The following is a 26,990-nucleotide window of genomic DNA, read 5'->3' as shown; positions in this document are numbered from 1 at the left end:
GTTCACGATTGTTTGTTATCTCATATTCCACCATTCATCTTGCACATTATCACACAAAGGTCGTAATTGACAGTAGAAGCATAGATACAATTCCCATATTAACTTTTGGGAAAACATAGGAGTTCATGCCATTACTGAAAGGTAATTTCTTGTATTCTATCACAGAGTCCATTTCTTTAAAAACTTTTGACTTAATGATCTGTATAACTATGTGAATCAGCACTATAAAGACAGCCCTTGCCTCTTAAAACCTATACTGAGCAACAGAAACTACCACCTTGGGGGCTGGAGGAGATGAGGCCATGAGGTGGGAGGCAAGAAGAGTGCCTTTACAAGAAATTCTGAGGTAAGAATCACCCTCAAGGAACCTTTACAACGGAGCAAAACAGAAAGGTACATATTCAGACCAATGACAGGACAAAATGCAGTACAATTAATTGCCTAATTAGGCCGATGAGAACTGCTCTAATTGTTCTTATAAAGATCAGGTTTACTATGAAGTAAAAAAATTTTCTTATTACATTTAATGTTGTGAAATTTTTATATACCATGTGTAGACACAAATGGTAAGGAAGGAAACAGCAAACATTTCAGAGATGTAACCTTACCGTAAGTTATTTCAGAAAAAGGAAGCCTGGCAAAAATATTTTGGGATCTGAACAATTTTATAGATCTATAGACTTAAGAGAGAAGGAATAGTCGCTTTAAAATCATTTTAGTTTGGAATTTATAATTTCTGAGAAATCCTGAAAGTTTCTTTTACCTTAAGGATTAACAGGCAGGTAGGTGCTACAAACCATGTCTCATTGTATCACTGACAATATATTAATTTCCAGTTTAGTTGTAATTACAGGTGAGACAGTGTGCTTGTTCATCTAGACAAGATACAAAGAATGGGTTGAACGAATAATACTACAATTTTCTTTCTTTAGATCACTACTGAAGTCACTTAAAATTATTCAAAGCTATTCTTTTCTAGGCACTATCTAAATGAGCAAAAACAGAAAGCCAAATTTAGGTTCTCAGATTTGATACATACAAGCATACGAGACATTTCATAGATAGAAAAAAACAAAATTAACAGCAGTCCAGTGGTGGAAAACATCCAATTAACATCATTAACTTGGAAATGATAATGCTAGGATGAATGTGAACAAGTACTCCATCCTAAAAATGAACAAGTAACCAAGTAGTGATTCACAACTGAAACCTCCAAGGCCAAATATGAAGAACCCAGCTATGAAAAGTTGAAAGTCTGAATGATACAAGATTACGTTGAAAGTATTGTTGGAGATAAACATCAGATGTTTAAGGGAAAGTATAAAACACTTAACTGAATTTTTTCCTTCCCCAAACAAGGCAGAGGGTAGTTTTGAGAATCTACCAAGGTTAACTTGTCTAGTAAGTTATTCACTAAATGCATCTGTTCTTAATTATACTGTTCAATTTTCAAATAAGATCACTGCTGTTGTAGCAAAACCAAATCAAGAACACAAAATTTTCCAGTTAAAGAATGAAAATCCTGTACCTTTGCTAATTTCAAAAGTTTGTTTTGACACTGAGAATTAAGTATAAATAGAAAAACCACCCTAAGATGACAAAATATAGTACAGGTAAAATATTTAGATAAACTATCTTTAATAATAATAACGGGTAAATCTGATACATGAATAAAGGTTACCTTTAATTTCTTTTCAATAGGTGTTTCCCATACTTGATTTCAATTCTTGAAAGGTAAATTGTACAAGGTGATAAACACCTATTCATGTGTTTATATGCTTGTTTCTTCCACTCAAAGCAGAGATTCTCATGGGTAATGACAAGGCTTCCTCATTTTTTATCTCCTGGGACTAGAATACTATGCTGAACAGAGTAAAACCTCAGTAAGTATTGATTAAATGATTATCTCTAGGTCTATGGATCTCAGAATCACCTAGGGAACACTTCAAAATGATGCTTGTTCCCAGAGAAAATGATTCCATGAATCTGCTAAGATCCCGTATACTATATTAAGATCTCTGCTCAATATCCTGATATATAAATACAACTCATGTCAAAACCCACAAACCATAACATATTCCATAGAATGCAAAAGCCAACCTAATACTTGAGATTTTAATCTGAAAACTTTTATGTCAGTAGTAGGAACCTAGTATCTTCTTTACTAGAAAGGGATCATTATAGTCAAGAGTCTGGAAAATCTTCAAGAATTGACTGTTACCTTAGACTAACAAGGGGTACTGAATCCTTGAGTTAAACAACATACAACCTAACAGATACCTTATAAGAAGTAGTTTGTCTCCTAGTGCAAGTAAGAGTATTCAATTTTATGTTTGTAGGAATAACGAAAACTAGAATACTGCAGATGAACAGGATGATGACAGCAATGTCAGTCACTCAATAAAATTAAACACCAAGGTCACCATGACCAGCATCCATGAGTCACACAACCGTCCCACAAATTTAGTTGGCTACAGAAGCACCATGAGGATCTTAAAGAAACACCTACAAAACCACGTATCCAGCCTACAGGCTCTTTGGGGACAAGTGTATCTTAAGATACCCCTAGCAATTAGTTGGCACATGGTAGTTCCCACAGTCCTTGAAGAGACTAATCAAAAAGATAATCTGCTTTCAAAACTTAAGGTAGTGAACAGCTTAGTTCACAAATTACCTGTGAGGGAGTAAGAGTAAAGTCAAATCACAGTTATTTAAATGTGAACTGGGAGAGGAGAGCAACAGCTTATTTCAGGTAGTAAGACCAAAATGACATTCATTCACCTGATTAAACAGAAATTGAAATCCTTGGAAATAGTACAACAGCATGGAGTTTAAGAGCTTTAACTCTTGAGGCAGACTATCTCATCTGAACCTCAGTCACTTAACTAGCTGTGTGACTAGATAAGGAATTTAACCTATGTTTCCTTATGTGTAATATTGAATGATAATGAGCATCTATCTCAAGAGAATTGTGAGGAGTAAATGAGTTGATTCTTATAAAGGGCTTAGAACAGTGCTTGGTACATAATAAATTTTAAGTCCTAGCTATTATTAGCAGTACAGTAATGCAAAAGAAAACCTTTTTGATTACCAAAAACCTAAAGGATGATATAACCGTTAAGACACATTATGGAGCAAGAGTGTCCATGTTCTAACCCCAATTCTGCCATGGTAGGACTCTGGGTGTTTGTTTTTTTTTACCTTTCTGTGCCTCAGGTTTGTAATCTCGAAATGGGGTAACAATTTAATTGTACCTACTTCCTTCAGTTGCTGTAATATTAAATGAGTTAATACAGGTGTCTCAAATAGTTCTGACACATTGCAACGACTCAAAACATTACTCTTCTAGGCTCGGCTCACATATTTTATGTAAAGTTCTTTTTAAACTTCCCCAAAATACAAGCACTGTAGTTATTTTGTTTAATAGGAGTGGTAAAACTGTCTATGGTCCTCAAACACCACTAATCAACTTGGGAGTTCCCATTTTTGATTCCTGTTGTTTAATAAATATCCCTATAAAACCATACTACAGCTTATTAAATAAATAATACAGCAGAAAACCAAGTAAGATTGTTTGATAAGGCTGCCTGGTCTAAGAAATACTCAAAATATTGTAACGCAGCTTTAGGGGAAAAAAAAAATCCAAAGGCTTGATCAAATGAACTACTAATGGCCAAAAATATCCCAACGATAAGCATTTCAATAGTTATCAACAAGCAATATGGATATCTTAATATTTGGAATTTGGGAGCTTCAGACAGTAAATTCAAAACAAACAGGTATATGACACAAGAAATACCGTACTAACATCAATGCCTACTTGACCTCATATTTCTAGAACAGAGGTCCCTAAAAGAGCCATCTCCCGTTAACTACTCACTAAAATTCTGTTTGGATCTTGGATTTTTTTCCGTTTCATCACGAGATTCTGACATTAACAGCTAAGTACCAAGCCACATGCCTTTCAAAAACTTTCTATAGGTTGAATTAACAGTCCCACATAAACAGTTTCTTCCAATTTGGAAAGTATTATGTCCAGTTTCTGTATTACGCATACCTTCAAAATATTTACAATAGAAGACAATCTGGTATTAATGAAAAGTACTGAACCACGGAAGTTCTTCAATTAAAGTTTCTGAATATTAAAAATAGTGATATTAAATAGCAGTAATAATAATCTGAGTGCCATGCGCCAGGGGCCTGTTCAAAGCCACACATTAACCTCTTTAATCCTAAAATAAACGAACAATATCTAGAAACCTAAATTTGTTTTGCTCACTGCTGCATCCCCGGTGTCTAGAACATACTAGGCACTCAACTATTGCTCACGCATACAAAGTATTCATTTTATAGAGGCATACAAATAACTTGCCCACTCCTAGAACTCTAACTGGAGCATTTCTACCCCAAAGTTCACATTCTTAACTATTATATTGCCTCTCTAGAGCTTTTAAATCATTAAGTGGTGTCACAGCAGCTGGGTATCACCTGTAAAAGAAAAAGAATCAATGAGACCTTCCTTTAAAATGTTCTGTTCCACATGCATAAAAAGCTACGGATTTGAAATTATTCCACATCTTAGTAACCTGAATTCTCATATATAAAAGGTTTTGATTTATACTGAATACTATATTCTTTGTATTAACTATGCTGTAAAATAGGACTATGCTTCTCCAATGTATTACTGGCCTTAGAAGTGGTCAGAGATGCTTAATCCTTTTTAGTTTAAATCGTTAACTCCCAAAAATTTTTTCCTCTCCTTTCCCATTCTCTCAAAAACAAAGATTTAAGTTTATATTTCACATAAACGCACAATGACAATGCAATGATGGACTAAATCAAAATTCAAGATTTCAGCCTCAATACATTGCGCAAAGATCTGAACCATCATCTTTCATAATACCAGTTTGGTCAAATCAACTCCAAAGTTACACGTATTAAATAAAATCAGGCAGCATCAGGTCTACTTAGTAAAGCCAAGTCCTTGCCATTCCTTCCACGTAGAACCCCTTTAAAAAAAAAAGTAACCCATCCGAAGTTTCTAACCGAAGTTTCTAACCCACAACCTCCTCTGTCTCCTAGTTTTAGTAAGGCTGAATTTATTCCATGACATTTTTTTCAAGTTAGCTGTAAATACTCCACCCTCCTCGATTGTGCAAGAACCAAACACACCACACATACACAAGTTACAAAAAAGGGAAATACAGTCTCAGAGTTTGAACATAAAGTCTTGAGCAGGACGTCTTAAGAGCTGTGCACAATCTGATGTGAAAGTTAACATTTAACAAAGAATATTATTTCATATTATTACGAAAAGAGATGCCGGAAAAAGCCTGAACCAGTTAAAGCAGCCGCCATCTTAAAATGCGGGATAGAAGTTAGAGCAAGAAAATGAGACTAAACCACCGGAGGTGGAGGTTCCACTCACCCCCCCACCCGAGCCTCGAAAAATCCTATTTTTTCAACTTCTATCCATAGTTTAGTATCAAACCACATTTTAAGTAGCGAAACAATCTTCTCCGAGAGCGTTATTAAATGAGCTGAGGCAAAAATAGGTACACTGAACCTTCCCTTACTGCCATCACACCCCTATAGTCACCCCTTCCCCCAAAAGAAGGGAGCTTCCAGAAGCCTTTTACATCAGTTCCCAGTGTCCCTCTGATAAATAGCTTCGGTTGAGAAGTCTCAACTACAGAATATAGGAAGTGGTAACACAGTGTCAGCCCATCTCCTCCCAACCCCACGTATTCTTCTATAACCTGCCCAGAGTCGATGAAGTTTGACTAGGCTCATTCACTACCTTCAGCCACCAAGAGACTTCTACACCGACCCCCAATTAAGTTCGGGACCCGCCAGATTCCAACGATCTTCTCCCCTATGAGTTTATGATTCTTCCCCCCTAGAAAACCCAAGAGCCTTGCTCTTACAACTTAAGTTTTTAAGCACCGAGAATAGGGAGCGCCATGACATCTGCTGGAGCGTCTCTCGGCAATTCCGATTCTCAAACAAGACTAACTCTTCTTTAAGAAGCAGAACCGAAGCGCCTGAAATCACTCTCCCCCACCCCTAATTTGCGCCGATTCCACTGAAACATACTCAACATAACACCTCATTCGCCACAAGTGTTCTGTTTCTAGCTTTAAGCCTCATTTCTTTAAAGTACATCTGCGTTTCCCATCCCCCAAGAGAAGTGACCCAAGGAGAGACGTTTTCATAATTTTACTTCCTCCCCACCCCCACGCTTTCCTCCAAGACTGAGTCTTCCTTTCCTCCCACGACCCCATTCCCTTCAGCCCCACGGATTACCTTATTAATCCGTTTCAGCGCCATAGTCTGTGCTTTTCGCCTGGCTCCTCACTCTCTCGGTGTGTGCTCAAAGGTCCGGCCAAAACTCTTGATTATCCGGGCGGCAGGGAAGGATTGTCTCTTCGTCTCACACCGGCTCTGCCAGACACAGGCGCCTTTTGCAAAAACGGAGCAGATCAGCACTCGCACAGGCCCCGGAGAGACCCTGATGAATCCAGGTCCCTTAAAACGGTCGCGATCCGGGGTGGGTGGGGTGGCGTGGCAGAGCCACCAACAGCCTCTGTGCCGCGCTTCGGCCCGAAGAGGAGGCGAGGGTGACGGGAAGAGCAGAGGGGCGGCTACAAGTTTGACTTCCCGGCCTCTCGAAAGGAAGAGACCAGGGTGGGAGAGGAAGAGGCGTAGGAGAAAGGGGTGGGTGCGGGGCAGGGTCCGGAGCCCAGCAGAGGAGGAGCCGGGGCCTAGTCGGCGCTATGCCGGCGTCACTAGGGCAAAGAAAGGCTAGGGGGAGGGGGAAACAGGAGACTCCGGACTGACGCCGGGCTTCCTTCGTTTCTGTTCAAAGGTGCGGCCAGGGAGGGAAAGGAAATAATAGAGGAGAGACTTGATGTGTGTTGCTGTTCCCGCAGCTAGAGCTATTCTGTGTCGGCCCCTGACGCCACCGTACACTCCGCCTTCCAGCGCGCTCCCGCACGCGCCCGCCCAGCCACCGCCACCACGCGCCTGTGCTGCCCCTGAGGCTCCGGCTCAGGCGCGAGGACGCGCCCATTCCCCCACCCCCTTAAACAGGAGAGGCCCTGGCCTCCCCAGCCTTCCCACCCTACCCCACCCAACAGGCTGGTCACTCAAGCCACCCCAGGCCTGTATTTCCCCCTCTTACCCGGCCGGCCCACTGGCCGGCCTCCCTTCCCCTAGCCGTCCACACCCACGCGTACAGAGGGGCCGGGGCCTCCCTCAAGCTGCGGCCTCGGCCTCCTCCCCGCGCGGCAGCTGGTGCCTCCCCGGCCCTACGGGGCTCACGCGCACGACACAGCCACAAGATGTCCGCTCTGACGGAACTACTGCCAGCTGCCACGCTCCGCCCCTCCCCCCTCCTCCTGCCTCTTCACCGCCGCGTATCAGTCCGCCAACGCCGCTGTCGCGAGCACAGGACGAATCTAAGGGTGAAGGGGAACGGTTTACTTCCTATATGCAGGGCAGAGTTTATCTGTGCTACCCCCTTTTCCTCCTTTTCGGAACAGCACCTTCTTACTAAACAGATCGGAGATTGGACTGGGAGGGCGGGGGCCGGAGGCGGGTCATGGGCTGGGGGGAAGGGTGGACGAGCGGCGGAAACCCTCAGACTCAGAGAAGCATCGAGAACCGGAAGGAGACCATGGCAGGAAGGTAATGGAAGCGGCAGCTGCGCGGTCGAGACCCACGCCCCTCCCAGCAGCGTCCCCCAATTTCCTCACTTGGTATTGAGGCGGCGGATCTCGCGAGAACTTCGTGGCTGGCTAACAGGAGCTATAGCGCTGCAATGACTTAAGGGCAGTTTTGTGCGCTCTTCCTGATGGGGGCCCGCCCCCAAACCCTCAAATTCTCGCGAGATGCAATAGGCACCGGCTCGAGTTGGGGCGGGCCGTCTCCTGGAAGCACCGCCCCTGAATGCTTATGCCTGTGGGAGGGAGAGGAAATGGAATTCCCCGGAGTGGTTAGAGCGCGCGCCGACACATCCGTCTTTCACGCGCCCAATCAGGAATGTGCGGTGGGAGGTACCACGGTTTAATTACTAGATACCTTTAGTCCTGGTTGATCCGGGCTTTTGAAGTTTTCGGTGAAGCAGGTGAGCGGTATTTACTCTCCTGCTTGTTTGGGCTGGTTAACCAGTGGGGGGAGGCACCCCTCAGAATGGGAACAGTCATTTTAAATAGAGCCGGCGGGCCGCTGCTCTGCGCTCACGTGCGGAAATATAGTGTGTGTGGGTTTTTTTTTTTAAAGATTTTATTTATTTATTTGACAGAGAGACAGCCAGCGAGAGAGGGAACACAAGCAGGGGGAGTGGGAGAGGAAGAAGCAGGCTCCCAGCGGAGCAGGGAGCCCGATCTGGGGTTCGATCCCAGGACCCTGGGATCAGGCCCTGAGCCGAAGGCAGCCTATAGCGTATTTCTGACCTAAAGGGTCAGTACTGAGAAGAGTGGGTCCATATAGCCTTTCCCAGAATTACAGCAGCCTAGAAATCAAATTCAAGTATGAATAAACATGGAGGATGGGAAGTTAGGGACGGGCTATTTATTTGCCTCTCACCCTACGCCAAGATGGAGGTACTGGAATAGGTTTAAAAACTTTTTCTGCCTCTTGCTCTGTTTCGATTTCTAGATTCACAAAGTTGCAAAACTCAAGAGATCAGAGTTTTGGGTCAGAAAAACTTACCACTTAACTGAAATATCGACGGGGTGCAGAAATAGAAGGATAGAATTGGCCTGTTTTAATGTGCCGGGTGTAGAATATGGAGAGGGTGGTTTTGCTCTCTAGTGTATCCTTCAGGCAAAGGGTAGTACAACATTAATTTTTGAAAGGAATAAAGGTAACAGCTGACTTGTTTAAAGTTTTCTAGGATTCCTTTCTAACTTAACGAAGTAGATAGTTTAAAGAATTAAATAGAAATATAAACTTGTGTTTAAAATATACTTAAAAAGGGGCGCCTGGGTGGCACAGCGGTTAAGCGTCTGCCTTCGGCTCAGGGCGTGATCCCAGCGTTATGGGATCGAGCCCCACATCAGGCTCCTCCGCTATGAGCCTGCTTCTTCCTCTCCCACTCCCCCTGCTTGTGTTCCCTCTCTTGCTGGCTGTCTCTATCTGTGTTAAATAAATAAATAAAATCTTTTAAAAATATATATATATATACTTAAAAAGAAAAGCAGCAAGTTCTCTCATGTTATGATAAAGTATTACCTAATGACTAAAATAGGTCTGTGATGAATGGGCTAATGTATACTGTTTATGTGACCAGAGTGTGTGTCATAGAGCAGTTAGTGAAACAGTGCTTCTCAAACTAGTATCCATATGAATCACCTAAGGATTTTGTTCAGAATGCAGTTTTGATTAGTAGGCCTTGGTGGAACATGAGATTTTTACAGTTTTAACAAACTCCCAAGTAATGCAGATTATTCTGGTCAGAAGACAACCCTGTGAGTAGCAGAGCACTAAAGTGCTCATCACATAGCCTATTTTTGTTCTACCAAAATAATCTTTGTTCTCTGTTTAACTGGTCTAATAGAGTAGAAACACAGAATTAGGCAGTTGGGATGGAGGGTGAAATCCAGGTTTGAGTTCTTGCTCTGTTCTCATTTGTGTGATACTGTGTGGTTACTTACCATCTTAGTTTCTTCCAAACTGAACTATACATAATAATTGCTTGCCTTTTTCACAGGATTATGGTATGGTTCAGATGTCATAATGTACGTGAAAGGGTACTGTAGACTACAGTGCTGTGTAAACATAAGATATTAATGTAACCAATCAGACATTAACTGGCCATAATGTGAAACATGTGTAACAATAATCATAAATATAGGTAATGTTTATTCAACACTTGTCATGTGTCAGGTACGGTACTTATTAACCTCCTTTTACAAATAAAAAAACTGATGCAGAGAGAGATTAAGTTACTATTCCCAGGGTCACAAAGCTAATAAATGGCAGAAGTAGAATTTGAACCCATGCAGTTAACTTCAGGGTATTTAACAAGCGGAGTTACATATTGTCTTTTAACTTAGAAAAAAAAGGAGAGTAGGATGTTTTATATTTCTACTTTCAGTGTCCTCTGAATCTAATTTTGTTTGACTTATTTCTCCCTCTGTTTTGTTTCAGAAGTCAAGGTTACAAGAGTGGTAGAAAACATTCCTACCTACCCAAAGGGAACTCACTATATGCAGAAAGTCCGTAAAGAAAAGTCCCAGATAAGCCAATTTGTATTACCCTAATCTAAACAAGATTCAGTATGAAGGTATAATGGAACATGTTAATGCTCTTAATCAACAAAGCACAGCAGACTGGGACCAATTTGAGGTCAGAGTTCTTAACTTTCGTGCTACAGACCACTTTGGCAGTCTGGTGAAGCCATGAACTCTTCTAAGAATAATGTTTCTAAATGTGTAAAATACAATTCATGGGAACAGTTATAATGTGATAGAAAGTATCTCATCCCTAGCGGTGATACAGACATAGGTAGAGCTCTTTGTTGCTTACATTCAAAATTGAAGGAAATGCTAAATTTCAGTTAGAGATTAGTGAAAATAAAGATGCTTTTTTTTCCCCCCATCCAAGTTCACATACTCCCTGGATTCTGCACATGAACTTCATGATAAAAAATTTTGGGTAAAGTCTAGTGGGCTTATTCCTCTTGGTAAGCCTTGAGGGGATTGTGAAATTTTAACATACAGTTATAATTTATATTCATAACAGTACTGATTCATTAAAAAAAAAAGTTTAATTACTACCAGTATACTCTCATTCAGAATGCATGGAATTACACGATAGGTTTAGGAAATAGTTTTATCCCATTCGTTGATCTTTTTTTTTTTTTTTTAACTATACCTATAAACATACCCTATGGAAAACTTACCTATGCAGATGACTCATTCCCCAAGCATTCTGGTAACTTAGGTTTTACTATATCATTCTTATTTATTACATGCCTTTGCAAATAAGATGTGGCAGAAGAACTGCAAGATGAAAATAATAGCCAAAGATGAAATTAAAATACCATATAAAATTTTTAAATTTTAATAATTATTATTTGAAGTACTATGTGTGGGGTCTTTTATTTCATTATCTTATCAAATCTCCATTATATAGATGAAACACTCAAGGTCTTAAAATTACTAACTAGTAGAGTCACGATTTAAACCTAGGCAGTCTTACCTCAAAGCTCACACTCAGCCAGCAAGCTGTTTGATTATTTTTTAGTCCTTTGACTATTAGCCAATATTAATTTGCCTAATAGTACAACAAGTACATATTTGCTGCCTCAATTATTTATGCATTTCTTAGTATTGCATGTAAAATTCCACCCAGTGACTGAAAGGAAATTTCTAAATTCTTCCTTTGCAGCAATATTGGATAAAGTATCCAACATCACCTTTAAATAAGTGGGCGACCATTTGGGGCTAGAAAATTGTTTTGCAGAGATTTTTGTTGCAGTGGAGTTTTGCTTAGAAGATGAAGAAATCTTAGAGGTAAAATTAAAAGGAACATGGCCTAAAAGCATTTTGATGCTTTAGGGCAGTTTAGGATTAGCTGAAAATTTAAAACACTACTTACATATCTAGTGTTAGAACTCACTTTACAGTTGCAAATAAGGTTAAAACTTTCATTCATTTGACTATTTGAATTACAGTGGTTGAAATGGCTATCTGATAAAAAGAAAAGACATGTTTTTTATATTACAGTCTTATAATGGGTTAAAAAGCTTTTATATATAAAAGAAACATTGTCATTCAAAAATTAATACAGATACAAAAATGTTGAAAAGATGAGCTTTAAAAAATCCTTCTTAGTGAATATTGAAGTCTCAGAAACTTTCTAATTATGGTAGATCAGATGTTGCGTGAATTGATGTAAAACACAAGAAAAATACAAAGGATCAAGAAAATTAGTATAAAAGTGGCAATGAAATAAGTAATAACTAATGAAAGTGTGTCAAAGTCCTAATGTTATGTGAATGTATCAGTGAAGCCACTTAATTATAAAAATCCGAGTACCAGGGTTAATTAAAATGTACTTGTGAATGAATAAATATAGTTAACATAGACCGATACATATACTTAGGTTTATTGAGTCTGTATTTTCAGATCTTTGTAACTTTGTCGTGGAATTTTATAACTTGCTAAGGATACTGGTTCTAACACACTGTATTAGTTTAATTAAATTTATTAGTTTAATTAAATTGTAAATGCTGTGGTCCAGATTTTATATTCAGAATCTATGCTTACATTTGCTGCTTGGAATAGGTAATTTAGAACTCAGGTCAACCAAATGTTATTTCATTTTGTTTGCATAAAAGTTAAATTATTCCTTCTGTATACTTTACCAGTTCAGAATCTCATTTTATGATCAAGACAAAATAATGTGGTTTAGGGAACTGTACTTTATTTATGCTAAGAACATCATTTTGACCTTAAATTAAGATGGTTTTTGGTACATAATGAACCATACAGAAATGTTCGAGCTAAAAATAAATTTGAGCATTTTCACATAAAAACATGTATACATGAATGTTCAGAGTAACATTATTCATAATAGCTAAAAGGTGGAAAGAAACAAATGTCCATCAGCTGAAAAATAGATAAATAAAATGTGGTATATCCATATGATGGAATAGCATTAGTTAATAATAAAATACTGACACGTGGATCTTGAAGCTTGAAAATATTCTAAGTGAAAAAACCGAGACATAAAAGCCACATGTTTTATTCCATTTATAGGAAATGGCTAGGAGAGGCAAATCCAGAGAGACAGAAAGGAGATCACTGACTGCCAGGGACTAGGGACAGGGAGAGTGGGGAGTGATTGCTAAATTGAGTATGAGGTCTTTTGGGGGGAGTTGATGAAATGTGCTAAAATTAGATAACGATGATGGTTGCAGGACTCTACAGGTACACTAAAACCCCCTGAGTTGTTCACTTGGAAAGAATTTTATGGTATGTGAATTACCTCAGAGTTTAAAAAAAAGCTAATTAGAACCAAATGTGAAATCAACCTGAAGCTTATGACTAAATATTTTCAGTATCTCAACATTCTCAGGTTACTGATGATAAATAAATATGGCATCCTTATAAAATGTGAAAAATTTACAGCCAGCAGTAGGTTTTTCCTTCAATACAAACAGTATAATCCAGATTCGATTTTAATACAATAAGCCTTTGCTATCAGTTTTAATTTGGGGGTATTTTCACTAATCTTATTTAATGAATAAAACATACTGATGAAAGTCAATTTTAAATAGCACTGTATTTCCTTGAAAATAAGAGTTCATAATTATGGCCAGAAATAGAATACATCCAATTACAAATAGTCTATTTTAAATAGATAAAAACTTTTCTTTAAAACTTCGGATGAATTCAAGTTAGGTTGAGAATCATGGATAAATCATCTAGATAAGGATTTTGAGGATTAGGTAGTGTCAAATAAGAAAATAAACAATTTAGTAACAAGTTTGATGTGCTTTATTGAAGGGAAACAATCCATGAATTGGGGGAGCATACTACCTAACAAACAGTAGAACACTCTCAGGGGATTTTGGACAGGAAACAGTTGTACAGAGCATTAGAAGCAGTACGATGGTAGCAGCATGACTGCCTAGGAGGTCCTGTTTTCTAGGGTAAGGTGAACTAGCTACAGCTGAGTTAAACGACTGTGATTGGTGTATGCTAGGTTTCCCCGGCAGATGTTTTCCGTAAGCTCTGCCTGATTTATGTTGAGATTTGTGACCACGTGGGCCAGGCTTCTGAGGTGGCCTCCGTTTTGTGGATCCCAATATACAAATTAACTTTATCAGTACTTAACTAAAAAATAAGTACTTTGAATTAATATTACTTTCCAATAATAAATACAATCTTTGTTGCTTCAATAACAATATAAAAAAATCCAAAGGAAACAGATACTGTAATTTAGACCAGAAATGGATCATTGTTCTACCAATACTGGGTTTGATTATTTAAATATATCTATGTGAGAATTCTTTAGTAAGTTAATAAATTCTTTCATTAAAGAATTGTTAAGAGTGATGGGAATGCTGTACATAGTGGTTCTGAAGGATCTGATCTGTGTAGTATCTAAGTAATTTAATGGAGGCATTAGTTTTGTTTTAATATTTATTTATTAGAGCGTGCACGCGCACAGGGGGCAGAGGGAAAGAAAGAGTTTTAAGGAGACTCCATGCTGATTGCAGAGCCCATGTGGGGCTTAACCCCAGGACCCTGAGATCACGACCTGAGCAGAAACCAAGACTCAGATGCCTCACTCACTGCGCCAGTTTTTAATAACACGCTATTTGGTACCTGTTGATTTTTTTCATTGCACAAAAGCAGTGATTTTAACACATGGCACTAAAGAATGAATGTAAGAAACATTTCACTATGTCTAAAAAAACCTTAACGAATTTGGCTTACTTGGTGTTGAAGAAATGTGACAGTTTCAGAGATGTCCCATTTTCAAAGCATGTTAAATCCCTAAAGTTAACAATTAAATAATAATGAGATTGGTCTTTACCATATATAAACTTGGTAAGAGAACAGTATGATGCAGGTTCTCCATCTTACAAACAGACTCATAAAAAATGGAGAATCTTGGGTACTACAATACTTGAAATTCAACAAAACCCCCTAAGATTTAAGATGTAATTAGTCACAGATTTTTGTGAATTTAGCTTTTCCTTATTTTCCTTCTTTCTATTCTGCAATAATGGAGAGAAGTGGGTTACTCTGGAGCATTTTAGGTATAAGGTTAAATGCCTACTCCTGGTTTGGCTAGGGCTATAATTAGGGACAAAAGATAAGGACATTGGAGACTACATAGGTGTGCAGAAGTGGGAAGAAAAATGTCAAAGGCAGAACTGTTCTTAAGGAAACAAGGAATAAGGAGGATTTTTTTTTTTCTTCCTCCACTTGCTCAAGCACTAGAAGATCTACCCTCAGGCATAGAATTCAGGCCATCACCATTATGGTGGTTCAGTTTTACACAACTTGATTGCCATTTTTGTACTTGCTAACTTGAAATTTAGTCACTACAACATTGTTCACGTATGATAGTGCATTCTGCCTTCCAAAACACCTCCTCATTTATGGCTTTTAAAAACATCCATTTATAATATGGGACTGCTTTTAATGTAGGTTGAGGCAAAACCAAGAGACTCATACAGTTTGTCTGTCAACCATATTTGGGTCTAACTAGGCCAAGTGGAAGTTTCTCCCTAAGTGAAGGTTTAGACTGAAGAATGTTAATGTAATAGAGACCTATTGATACAATTACTCCCATCTTCCTAAAAAAATATATTGAATGCCTATTATATGCAAGGCATTGAGCCAGATCCTGAAGATAAATAGATGAAAGACCCAGATGTCACCTTTAAGAAAGTCTTTTAATTGGGGAGACCTTTAAGGATCAGAGTCACCGTAATGTGATGAGGGTAAGTGCATGCATAGAGTAACATTAAGGTAGTAATTTAGCTGGGGCTGCTCAGGGCAAGTTTCTATATGGAAGAGTTGTCTTTAAAGAAATGAAAGAAAGGCATAGCTGGGGGGCAAAAAAAAAAAAAAATAAAAGGAGGAAGCTTCCTAGGCAGAGGGAACAACGCAAAGTCTCAGATAACTTGACCTGGTAAGTTTTGGAAACTACAAGTTTGGCAAGTACTTTTGCTGCATTTGGGGAGTGGGGGAGGGCAGAGGGAAGAATGAATAAGAAGAGACAAAACAGTTGAAAGACAAGGCTGGATATATGGAGGGCCTTAACATACCATGGTAGTGAGTTCAGATTTTATTCTGAAGGGTATAGGATGGGAGAGTTGAATTTTAACGTTAAGTTGTGATCAGATTTTAATCACAAGAAGATAACTATGATAGCAGTGTGGAAGATGTAACTGAAGTGTGTGTTAGGGTGGAGACTAGAGGCAAAGAGACCACTTGGGATGCTATTGAAATAATCTAGATGAGATGTCATTGTGAGAAAGACCTAAAATAGTTGCAGTATTTGCACTCAGGATCCATAGTACAGTTAGTGTATTGGCTGGGTAGCGTTTACATTAAGGGGAAAAAAAGGGGTTTTGAATCTCCTCCAGTTATTTTTATTAGAATATTATAATAAAATCATATATAAAAAACATTACAATAAGCTATAGCATTGTAATAAAAATAGGTTAAGACCTAACACTTGGTATGAACTCTATACTCTTACCTCTTAAAGAACCTTGAAACTAAAGTTTATAAAATGTAGACAAATATAAACTAATAAAATTAATATCTGTGTGTAATCTATGTGCTACTTAAGTTTTTTTACTTTTCACAAATTTCCTCTTGAAACGTAAATACAGAACTGCCACAATTTAGGTTCTTCTAAATTTGGCATGTCTGTACTAACTGTTATGTTCCATATATGATGACCAGTTTTCTCTACTAGACCTTTAAGAGACCTTTGTTCATTCTTTCACTGATATCATTTGGCTTTCACGTGGCCAGAAAGAAGTGTTTGTTTTTTATTTATTATTTCTGTTCTCATTTGCCTAAGACAGAGTGCTATTACACAGTACCAACAAGATCATAAACCTAAGCACAACACAGGCTCTGGAATCACATGGCAGTGTTTAGTAATAAGTGGCAGTTATGGTGATTTTGACTATGTATTAGAGATTAATGAAATAAATCACGAAATGGGAAAAATCTGGTAAGGAATTCAAAGATTCTAGTTTGAGAAACACTGATGTAGAGGTTACAAAAACCCCTTTGTCACATATCTAAAGTCATATTTGTCTGTATTTGTGACTCTGAGTAGAGTCAAGAAATGCTAGGTAGGTAGGAAAGATAAGTAACTTGATTCTAAAGTGAAAGTAAAGGGGCAGGGAAGGGCTTAGATGCATTTTAAGGTTCATTCCTGTCCTGGAGCTAGGAACATAATATCTAATAGGAAAGTAATTCTGTCTCCAGGTCAACCCACAAAGGGCTATTCTCTAAATCCAACCTCTGTGTTTCATGTTACTATGAGAAAATAGTAACTATGAGAAACTCTGCAGAGTTTCCAGTTGATATAGCAGGAATGATCTCTGTCCATCAGAATGAGGCATCCTACCTTTCTGTTTTGTTAGCGAGAAATTCTCCTACCTTCAAGTAACAGGAATTTATTACTTGCTATAACTTAGGGCAAGAACTCAAGCAGAGCAGGATAATTGAACTGAGGGTAAAATCTTATTGAGTGGTCAGATGAAAGCTTTTGAAAGTTGGAGATTGGTGGCCATGAAATCTGTATATTTAACCTTAGGTGTCACTCACTGTATGGTTTAGGTTGTCTCTGGGACCCCCTTCTTTTCTTTTTTAGTGCCAGATTGGTTTACTCACATTCCTCTCCCCTGCCATTATCAATTGCTCCCTAACAGAAACCAACAAGCTTTTTTTTCTATCCTGCTAACTAGGCAAGAATATAATCTCTCAGAATACAAAAGAAGAATACAATTCTTTTTTTCCTTGTATTTTTGTTCCTAAGGCAAGTATGTACCCTGTTAAGTTTTCATAAGGGTTTTAATTTCTGGTAATAGGATGTTAGTATTTATATATGATTATAAGCAAGCTGCTGATAGTACAAAGGTCAGCAAGAGAGTAGTTGCAGTGATATAGTGAAAGAACTGTCATTTGATCCTGGTTTCCTTCCTGTCATCACTTCCAAGCCTCCACTCAACAGATCAGACTTCATAGGAAAAAAAAAAAATCACAAGATTCAACCGTACTTTAAAGGAAAATTAGAAATGGTTATTGCAATACTCTTGATAAATTAGTATAAATTCAGTGGCTTAAAACAATAGCTATCTTAGATATTTGGAGGTTGGAAGTCTGAAATGGGTCCTACTGGGTAAAATCAAGGTATAAGCAGGATTGGTTCCTTTCTGGAGGTTCTGGGACAGAATCTCTTTTCTTGCCCTTTCCAGCTTTTAGAGGCTGCTAGCACCGTGGCTGGTGATCCCCTTCCATCTTCAAAGCCAGAAATGGCCGGTTGAGTCTGTCTCACATCACGTCACTCTGACACACTTGCCTGCCTCCTTTCATTTATGAGGATCTTTGTGGTTATATTGGGCCTGCATGGATAATCCAGGAAAATCTACCCATGTGAAGGCCAGATGATTAGTTACCTTAATTCCATCCACAACCTTAATTCCCCCCTGCTATGTAACAATATATTCACAGACTCCCATTCCAGGGAATGGGATGTAGACATCTTTGGTGGGGGTGGAAGATCAGGGGGAGACATTATTCTGGCTACTACAGCTATTTATAATTCCATGGGTACTCTTGAGTCAAGAGCCACTTCTTCCCTTCCCTCCATCAGTTATCATTTTATTCATTCAAAATGTATTTGACTACTCAAAATATCAAGTGTGAAATGGTATAGAAAGTTAAATATATTATGGATTAGAAACTTGTCAACTAAATTTTGTCACTGATGACTCAATTTTACTGAGGTAGTGTTGACAGAATTAAAATTTTAGCACATTGGGGAGTGAATGGAAAGTGAAAAAATGCAGAGCTTGGTCATGATAGGAAGTTTGAAGATAGGGAATTAGCTTAGAGTAACTAAGGAGGGTATTTTTTTTTAGAATGGGAGAGATTCGAGTATATTTATAGTCTAGAGGAAATCGTGAGAGATGAGATACAGAATAGAGATGAATAGATGGAGTCATTTCCTTCACAAGATCTGACTAGGTAAAAAATTGAGTATTTGATTTTGAATAATGGGGAAACATCAGACACTAGAGGGAAGAAGATTAGAAGGGGTAAAAATGGGGGCGCCTGGGTGGCTCAGTCGTTAAGTGTCTGCCTTTGGCTCAGGTCATGATCCCAGGGTCCTGGGATCTAGCCCTGCGTTGGGCTCCCTGCTCGGTGGGAAGCCTGCTTCTCCCTCTCCCACTCCCCCTGTTTGTGTTCCCTTTCTCGCTGCATCTCTCTCTGTCAAATAAATAAAATCTTTTTAAAAAATGGGTAAAAGTGAAGATAACTTTAAGTAGGAAGAGGCAGGAAGTTGACTATTAATACTCAGTTTTTTCAACTTAATTGGAAATCTATTCATCTGTTGATGAATACTCAGGTTGCTTCCATATCTTGGCTATTGTAAATAATGCTACAACAAACAGAGTTGCATAATCTTTTAAAATTAGTGTTTTCATTTTCTTGGGTAAATACCCAGAAGTGGAATTACTGGGTCATATGGTATTTCTGTTTTTAATTCTTGGAGAAATCTCCATACTGTTTTCCATAGTTGTTAACATCAGTTTACATTCCCCCCAAGAAAGCATGAGGGTTACGTTTTTTCCACGTCTTTGTCAATGCTTATTATTTCTTGTCTTTTGATACTAGCCATTCTGACCGGTATGAAGTGATAGCTCATTGTGGTTTTGATTTGCATTTCCCTGATGATGAGTGATGTTGAGCATCTCTTCATGTGTCTGTTGGCCATCTGTATGTCTTCTTTGGAAAAATGTCTATTCAGGTCCTCTATTTTTAAATTGTATTATTATTATTGTTGTTGTTGTTGTTAGTACTATTATTCTGGTGTTAAGTTATATGAGTTTTTTTTATATGTTTTGGATATTAGCCCCTTAGCAGATATATCATTTATAAATGTCTTCTCCCATTCTATAGGTTGCCTTTTTTGTTGTGTTGGTAGTTTCCTTTGCTGTACAAAAGCTTTTTAGTTTGATGGTAGTACAAATTATTTATTTTTGCTTTTGTTTCCCTTGCCTGAGGAGACATATCCAGGAAAATATTGCTTAAGTACAAGAGTTTACTGCCGATGGTTTCTTTTAGGAGTTTTGTGATTTCAGGTGTTACATTTAGGTGTTTAATCCATTTTGCATTTATTTGTATAGTGTAAGAAAGTGGTCCAGTTGCATTCTTTTGCATTGAGCTATCCAGTTTTCCCAACACCATTAATTGAAGAAACTGTCTTTTCCCCAGTGTATATTCTTGCCTTCTTTGTTGTAGATAATTGGCCATAAAAGTGTAAATTTATTTCTGGGCTGTTCTGCTCTATTGATCTCTGTGTATGTTTTTGTGTCAGTACCATACTGTTTTGATTACTGTATCTTTATAGTACAGTTTGAAATCTGAGATTGTCATACCCCCAAGCTTTGTTCTTTCTCAAGATTGATTTGGCTATTTGAGGTCTTTTATCATTACACTCAAATTTAAGAATTATTTGTTCTAGTTCTGTTAAAAGTACTGTTGGTATTTTGATAGGGATTGCATTGAATCTATAGGTTGCTTTGGGTAGTATGGACGTTTTAACAATATTAATTCTTCCAGTCCATAACCACAGAACATCTTTCATTTGTGTCTTCTCCAATTTCTCTCACTGATGTCTTATAGTTTGTAGAGTACAGTTCTTTCACCTCCTTGGTTACATTTATTCCCAGGTAATTCTTTTTTGATGCAGTTGTCAGTGGGATTGTTTTCTTAATTTCTCTTTCTTGTAATTGTTCTTTGTGTATAGAAATGCAACAGATTTCTGTATATTGGTTCTGTATTTAGCAGATTTACTGAATCCATTCATTAGTTCTAATAGTTCTTGGTGGAGTCTTTAGGGTTTCCCATATATGGTATCATATCTGCAAATAGTCAGATTTCTACTTCTTCCTTACCAGTTGGGATGTCTTTTATTTCTTTTTCTTGTCTGATTGCTGTGGCTAAGATTTCTAGTACTATGTTGAATAAATGTGGTGAGAGTGGAAATCCTTGTCTTAGTTCTGATTTTAGAGGAATGCTTTTATTGTTTCACTACTGAGTATGATGTTAGCTGTGGATTTGTCCTATATGGCCTTTATTATGTTGAAGTACAGTCTTTCTAAGCCCACTTTGCAGAGAGGTTTTATTATGAACAGGTGTTGAGTTTTGTCCAAGGCTTTTTCTGCGTTTTGATCAGATGATTTTTATCCTTCATTTTGTTAATGTGGTGTATCATGTTGGTTGATTTGAAGGTGTTCAACCATCCTTGCATCCCCAAAATAAATCCCATTTGATTGTAGTGAATGATCCTTTTAACATGTTGTTAAATTTGATTTGCTGAATTTTGTTGAGGATTTTTGCATCTATGTTCGTCAGGGATATTGGTCTGTAATTTTCTTTTTTTGTAGTGTCTTTGGTTTTGATATCAGGATATTCTGGCTTCACAGAATAAATTTGGAAGCATTCCTTCCTCATCTATTTTTTGGAATAGTTTGAGAAGGGTAGGTATCAGTTCTTTAAATGTTTGGTAGAAGTCACCTGTGAAGCTGTCTGGTCCCATACTCTCGTTTGTTGAGAGTTTTTTATTACTGATTCCATTTTGTTAATAGTAATCCGTCTGTTCAGATCTGATTCCTCTTGATTCAGTCTCTGGAGATTGTATGTTTCTAGGAATTTATCTGTTCTAGGCTGTCCAATTTGTTGGCATGTAATTTTTCACAGTAGTCTCATGATCCTTTATATTTCTGTGGTGTCAGTTGTTAACATCTCCTTTGTTTCTGATATTTTTTAGAGGGATAGGGGAAGGGCAGAGGGAAGGGGAGAGAGAGAATCTTAAGCAGGCTCCACACCCAGCACAGAGCTGGATGTGGAGCTCAATCATACAACCCTGAGATATGACCTGAGCCAAAATCAAGAGTTGGACACTTAACTGACTGAGCCATCCAAGCTCAATTCTTTCTCTTTTTTACTTGATGAGTCTGGCTAAAGGTTTATCGATTTTATTTTTTCAAAAAACCAGCTCTTTTTTTTATAAGTAATTGATCTACTACCATTACTATATGTTTGCTTTTGCAAGTGGAATTTTTTCCTTTTATAATTTTCTTCTTGTTGTGGCCTTTCCATTTTTGCTTATGGAATTCCCTTTAATATTTCTTGTAAGGCTGGTTTGGTGGTGCTGAACTTTAACTTTTGTTTATCTGGGAAACTCTTTATCTCTCCTTCAATTCTGAATGGTAACCTTGCCCAGTATTCTTGGTTGTAGATTTTTTCATTTGAGCACTTTGAATATATCATGCCACTCCCTTCTGGCTTGTAAACTTTCTGTTGACAAATTAGGTGATAGCCTTATAGGGTTTTCCTTGTATGTAACTATTTGCTCTTCTCTAGCCACTTTTAAGATTCTTTATATTTAGTTTTGGATGTTTTATTTATTATATGTCTTGGTGTGGACTGCCTTGGGCTCACTTATTTGGGGCTCTCTGTGTAGCCTAGACCAGGATGTCTATTTTCATTCCCTTAAACTTATGGAGGTTTTTAGCTATTTTCTTAAATAAGTTTTCTGCCCTTTTCTCTTCTCCTTCTGGGACCCCTATAATATGAATGTTAGTATGCTTGATGTTATCCCAGAAGTCCCTTAACCTATTCTTTTTCTTTTTTTTTTTAATTTGTTTTTACTGTTTGGCTTTGGTCCTTTCCATTACCCTGTCTTCCAGATCACTGCTCCATTCTTCTGCATTCTCTAATCTGCTATTGATTTTCTAGTGTATTTTTTTTAAAAGATTTTATTTATTTGACAGAGATAGAGACAGCCAGCAAGAGAGGGAACACAAGCAGGGGGAGTGGGAGAGGAAGAAGCAGGCTCCCAGCGGAGGAGCCTGATGTGGGGCTCGATCCCAGAACGCTGGGATCACGCCCTGAGCCAAAGGCAGATGCTTAAGGACTGAGCCACCCAGGTGCCCCTCTAGTGTATTTTTCATTTCAGCTATTGTGTTCTTCAGCTCTGATTCTTATTTATATTTGCTGTCTTTTTGTTGAAGTTCTCACTGAGCTGTATGCTTCTCTCAAATCTGATTAACATCGTAATGACCATTACCTTGTACTCTTTATCAGATAGATTCCTTATCTCTTTTCATAGTTTTTTTTCTGAGGTTTTGTCTTGTTCTTTTGTTTGGAACATATTCTTCTGTCTCCTGATTTTGTCTGACTCTGTGTTGTTTCTGTATATTAGGTAGGTCAGCTATGTCTCCTAATGTTGAAAGTAATGGCCTTATGTAGAAGGTTTCCCATGGGGCGCAGTAGCACAGTCCTTTGTGGTCATCAGAACCAGGTACTTTCCACAATATCCCATCTGGGCTGCATGCACCTTCCTGTTGTGACTGGGCATGACTGCTGCAGGCATACTGGTGGGCAGATCTGGCCTCCAGCCTAGCTGGCTGCAATGATTAGCCATGACTACTGTGGGCATACTGGTGGGCAGGGCTGGACCCCTGTACTAGCTAAGAGATATGACTGTAGTGGGTGTGATGGTGGATGGCGTCAGTTCCCAGTGTAGCTGGCTGAGTCTTAGCCACAACTGCTGTGGGCATGCTGGTGTGAGGCTAGCACCCCTACCCCCACCCCTGCCCAGGGCAGGAATTGCTCTGGAGGTGCACTGGCCTGGGCCAGGGCTGCCCACCATGTGTGGTGGGGTGAAGGTTGTTTTGGGGAAACACTGGTCAGAACTGAGCCATCCCAGCTGGCTCAGTCGGAGCATGTGACTCTCGATCTTGGGGTTGTGAGTTCCAGCCTCATGTTGGGTATAGAGATTACCCCAATAAAATCTTCAAAACAAAACAGGGTGTTTGCCAGGTGTGGTGCCACTTGGGCTGGACAGGTCTGCAGGGGAATGCCGGGGTAGGGCAAGTGGTATTATCAGGACAGACGGAGAGTATCAGAACTGGCTCCCACAAGTATCTGGCCAGCTAAGCTGAAAGAAGGCAAGAAAAATGGTGCCCACCAGCATTTCCCTGACCCTTCAGCATATACCCTAAAATTAGTAAATTTCCTTCATGTATAACCCAGGTGCTTTTCAAACTGCTGCCTCTGTGTTGGATCTCAGACCGAGTGATATAGTGCTCTGATCCTTTGAGTGGAGTCTTGGTTTCTTATAGCCTTCTGGCTCTCTTGGGGTTAAGGTAAGCCCTGCTGACTTTCAGAGGCAGTTTTATGTGGGTTTATTTCCTTTGTGCAGGTCCCCAGAGCCAGAGGTGCCTGATGTGGGGCTTGATTCTTGCTCCGTAGAGAGGACCTCCATTCCTGTGATATCCCTCCTGCTTGTGGGTTGCTGTGCCAGGGGTTTGGTTCCTGAGTCTCTGCCCTTCCTACCTTCTGAATGTGGGTTTTTCTTTATATCTCTAGCTGTGGAAAAGCTGTTCTGCTAGTCTTCAGGTTGTTTTCAGAGTGACTTGCATTAAATGTAGTTGCAGCCTTGGTGTGTCCCTTGAGGGTTGGTGAGCTCAGAAGCTTTCTACTCTTCCATCTTCCTTGCAATTGGTACCTTTTGTAGTGTCAAATCAAGAGCTTTCCTCAAAAATTAATACTCCCATCTCAAGAAACTCAAATGGCAGAATAAAAGTTTATATGCGACATGGGAGGGAGTACAGAAAGAAGTGAGAGTGGCATTTTAAATTTAATCAAGAGTCATTCAGCAGGTATTTATTGAGCAACTACTATGCATTAGCCTCTGAGCATGGCTTGTGGAAAACGTAGATGATTTTCATACTTTTTCCCCAAGAGTCCTTAGGTCTACAAAACAGGCTGCCTGAGTTAGAGGCTGAAGCCTTGCCCGTTCAGAATCTTTATCACTTTCCTTCTATCTCCAGTCCCATACCCACTCAGGATACCTCAGATGGTTCTGTGAGTATCCCTAGTGTTCACTGAACAGAGTCTGAAAAACCAATGGTCTAATGAATATTAATACCAAAGCCTTATTATAATAGTCATGTTAGGAACAAATAATATGAAATATATTAGAGATAAGTATAAAGATAGACACTCAGATGAAGAGAATCTGGCCTAACAGAAGACATGTGATAAAGACATGAGAATTGCAGTTGCTTGACATCTCAATATAAACCAGCAAGTGCTTAGGGCTGCCCAAAGAACCTGCATAGTTTTACTCTGAAAGATGGCAATATGCGGGCCAGAACAAAGCAGTTGCTTTTTCCACATCTCCACTGGTCAGACCACAGTTTTAAAAGTTTCTTTATAGCTTTATTGAAGTACAACTGACATATAATACATTGCATGTATTTAAAATGTACAGTTTGGTAATTTGACATATGTATATACCCTTGAAACAATCACCAAAATCAAGATAATAAACATATGCATCACTACAAGTGTCTGTGTACTCCTTTGTAAACCCTTTCTGTTGTTCCCTCAACCCCTCTCCCCTATATCCACAGGAAGCCACTGATCAGTTTCCTGTCCTATAGACTAGTTTGCATTTTCTACAGTTTTAAATAGAATCAAACAGTATGCCCACTGTGACCTTTTTTACTCAGCATAATTATTTTGAGATTTACTGATGTTGTATCACTCAATAGTTCATTACTTTTTGATTGTTGAGTAGTAGTCTTTATGGGTATGCCACAATTTCCATATCCATTTACCCATCAGTGGACATTCTGGTTGTTTCCAGTTTTTGTCTATAACAAATATTCTTTTTTTTTTTAAGACCCTATTTATTTATTTGACAGAGAGTGAAAGAACACAAGCAAGGGGAACAGCAGAGGGAGAGGGAGAAGCAGGCTCCCCACTGAGCAGGGAGCCCAACTCAGGGCTCAATCCCAGGACCCTGGGATCATGACCTGAGCCGAAGGCAGACACTCAGCTGACGGAGCCACCCAGGCGTCCCTATAACAAATACTCTTGTACAAGTGTTTGTATGGTCATAGGTTTTCATTTCTTTTAGGTAAATAGCTAGGAGTGGAATAGCTGGATTCTTTGATAGATACATGCTTAACATTTTATGAAACTGCCAAGCTGTTTTCCAAGTGGTTGTACCATTTTACATTCTCCCCAGCTGTGTATGAGAATTCCAATTTCTCCTGACTTGCTATGACTTTTCAATCAGCCATTCTAATAGGTATATAGTGGTATATCTCATTGTCATTTTAATTTGCATTTACCTAGTAACTAAAGATATTCAGCATGTTTTCATGTACTGCTTTGCTATCTATATTTCTTCCTTGAAGAAAGGTCTCTATATTTTTCCCATTGTTTATCGAGTTCCTTTTGTTTGTATTTATGTACAGGTGATACAAATTAAACATTTACAGCAGGCTTAGAAGATTTTGAAAAAGTAAAGTCCTAACAAGGTAACATATACATGGAGGAATATGAAAAAGGCACGAGGGACTCAACACATATTGGCTAGTGCCTAAGTTACTTCCAAAACTAAGTGTGCAGGCAGTAATCTGCTAGAGTTGGCTTATGCTGCCTTGTGAGTGCCAATTTAAAAAGTTCTAGAAATTTTGCAGGCTGTTAAACACAGCCGTTATTAAAAATTAATTAAATAAGCTGACAATTATGTTAAAATCCAATATATAAGACTTAATACTACTCAAAATTTACTTCCTCATTTTTACTATTTTTCATGTTTTTGTGGTTATATCTGTTATATCCATATGGTAGAAATACCGTATTATAGTTTATGATAATTAAACATCTCCTCTAGTTCTGTGTTCTGTGATGTCCTGTGGTAGCTTGAAATGAGGGACAGTAGGAGTATTTACCCCCCAGAAGTTACAAACACCACAATCAAAGGCTTTTTTTTTTCTTCCTGGTGAGCTAGTTGTCAAACATTTATCAGCTCACCAGTAATGACAAGGACCTTCAAACTGCACTGACTTACTGTCCATGATGAATAATCGAAGCATTAGTCACATGGAGAACTCACCTTTGTGAAACACTTAATTCCTCAAGAACAGATCGATATTTTTGCTGCAGAATAAAGCTTACAAAACCTATTTTCCTTGCTGCTCAGGTTTTGTTTGTTTGTTTTTTTTTCTCACTTCCAAGTACCCTGGGGTGGACAATGCCAAAGTCTACTGGGTAAGGGAGGATGCCAATACATTATTTCTGTGGTCCCATGTAAAAAATACAAAATATTTTTTTGAAGTAGAACTAGAAGGGCTGTTAAGTATTGAAAATTGTAATGGGCGAAAAAAAAAAAATAGGAAA

General features: G+C 38.6%; 2 protein-coding genes across 13 annotated transcripts in view; one reads left to right on the top strand and one right to left on the bottom strand.

The window, feature by feature from the left end:
* The window catches only part of UBE2D3 (ubiquitin conjugating enzyme E2 D3), a 27,889-nt gene extending 20,020 nt beyond the window's left edge, over positions 1 to 7,869 (bottom strand). For 7 of the 12 annotated variants that reach the window (XM_087863946.1, XM_087863952.1, XM_087863953.1 and 4 more), the window contains exons 1-2: positions 7,239 to 7,379; positions 6,307 to 6,461 (exon numbers count right to left, since the gene is read on the bottom strand). In XM_087863946.1, coding sequence (XP_087720072.1) covers positions 6,307 to 6,330 — 24 coding nt within the window. In that variant the 5' untranslated portion in view covers positions 6,331 to 6,461; positions 7,239 to 7,379. Of the gene's footprint in view, positions 1 to 6,306; positions 6,462 to 7,183; positions 7,380 to 7,404; positions 7,681 to 7,757 lie in introns of those variants that run through there. The other 5 variants (XM_087863951.1, XM_087863948.1, XM_087863949.1 and 2 more) reach the window with 5 other exon arrangements.
* LOC148109510 (uncharacterized) lies at positions 7,171 to 26,990 on the top strand. Its single transcript, XM_087863955.1, has 2 exons — positions 7,171 to 7,689; positions 10,156 to 26,990. Exons 1-2 carry the CDS (start codon positions 7,344 to 7,346, stop codon positions 10,266 to 10,268), a joined length of 459 nt encoding a protein of 152 aa, XP_087720081.1. The 5' UTR covers positions 7,171 to 7,343; the 3' UTR covers positions 10,269 to 26,990.

The sequence above is a fragment of the Ursus americanus genome, chromosome 8 (assembly GCF_024610735.1).
Source record: "Ursus americanus isolate L20-20 chromosome 8, mUrsAme1.1.p, whole genome shotgun sequence".
Taxonomy (NCBI): domain Eukaryota; kingdom Metazoa; phylum Chordata; class Mammalia; order Carnivora; family Ursidae; genus Ursus; species Ursus americanus.
Note: the sequence above shows the minus strand (reverse complement) of the source record. Positions and strands in the feature narration are given on the sequence as shown.

Excerpts from the sequence above, each read along its gene's own strand:
- LOC148109510 (XM_087863955.1), top strand. The coding sequence starts at position 7,344 with ATGTCCGCTCTGACGGAACTACTGCCAGCTGCCACGCTCCGCCCCTCC. Across the intron at positions 7,690-10,155 it reads AAGGAGACCATGGCAGGAAG|AAGTCAAGGTTACAAGAGTG; the intron begins GTAATGGAAGCG and ends GTTTTGTTTCAG.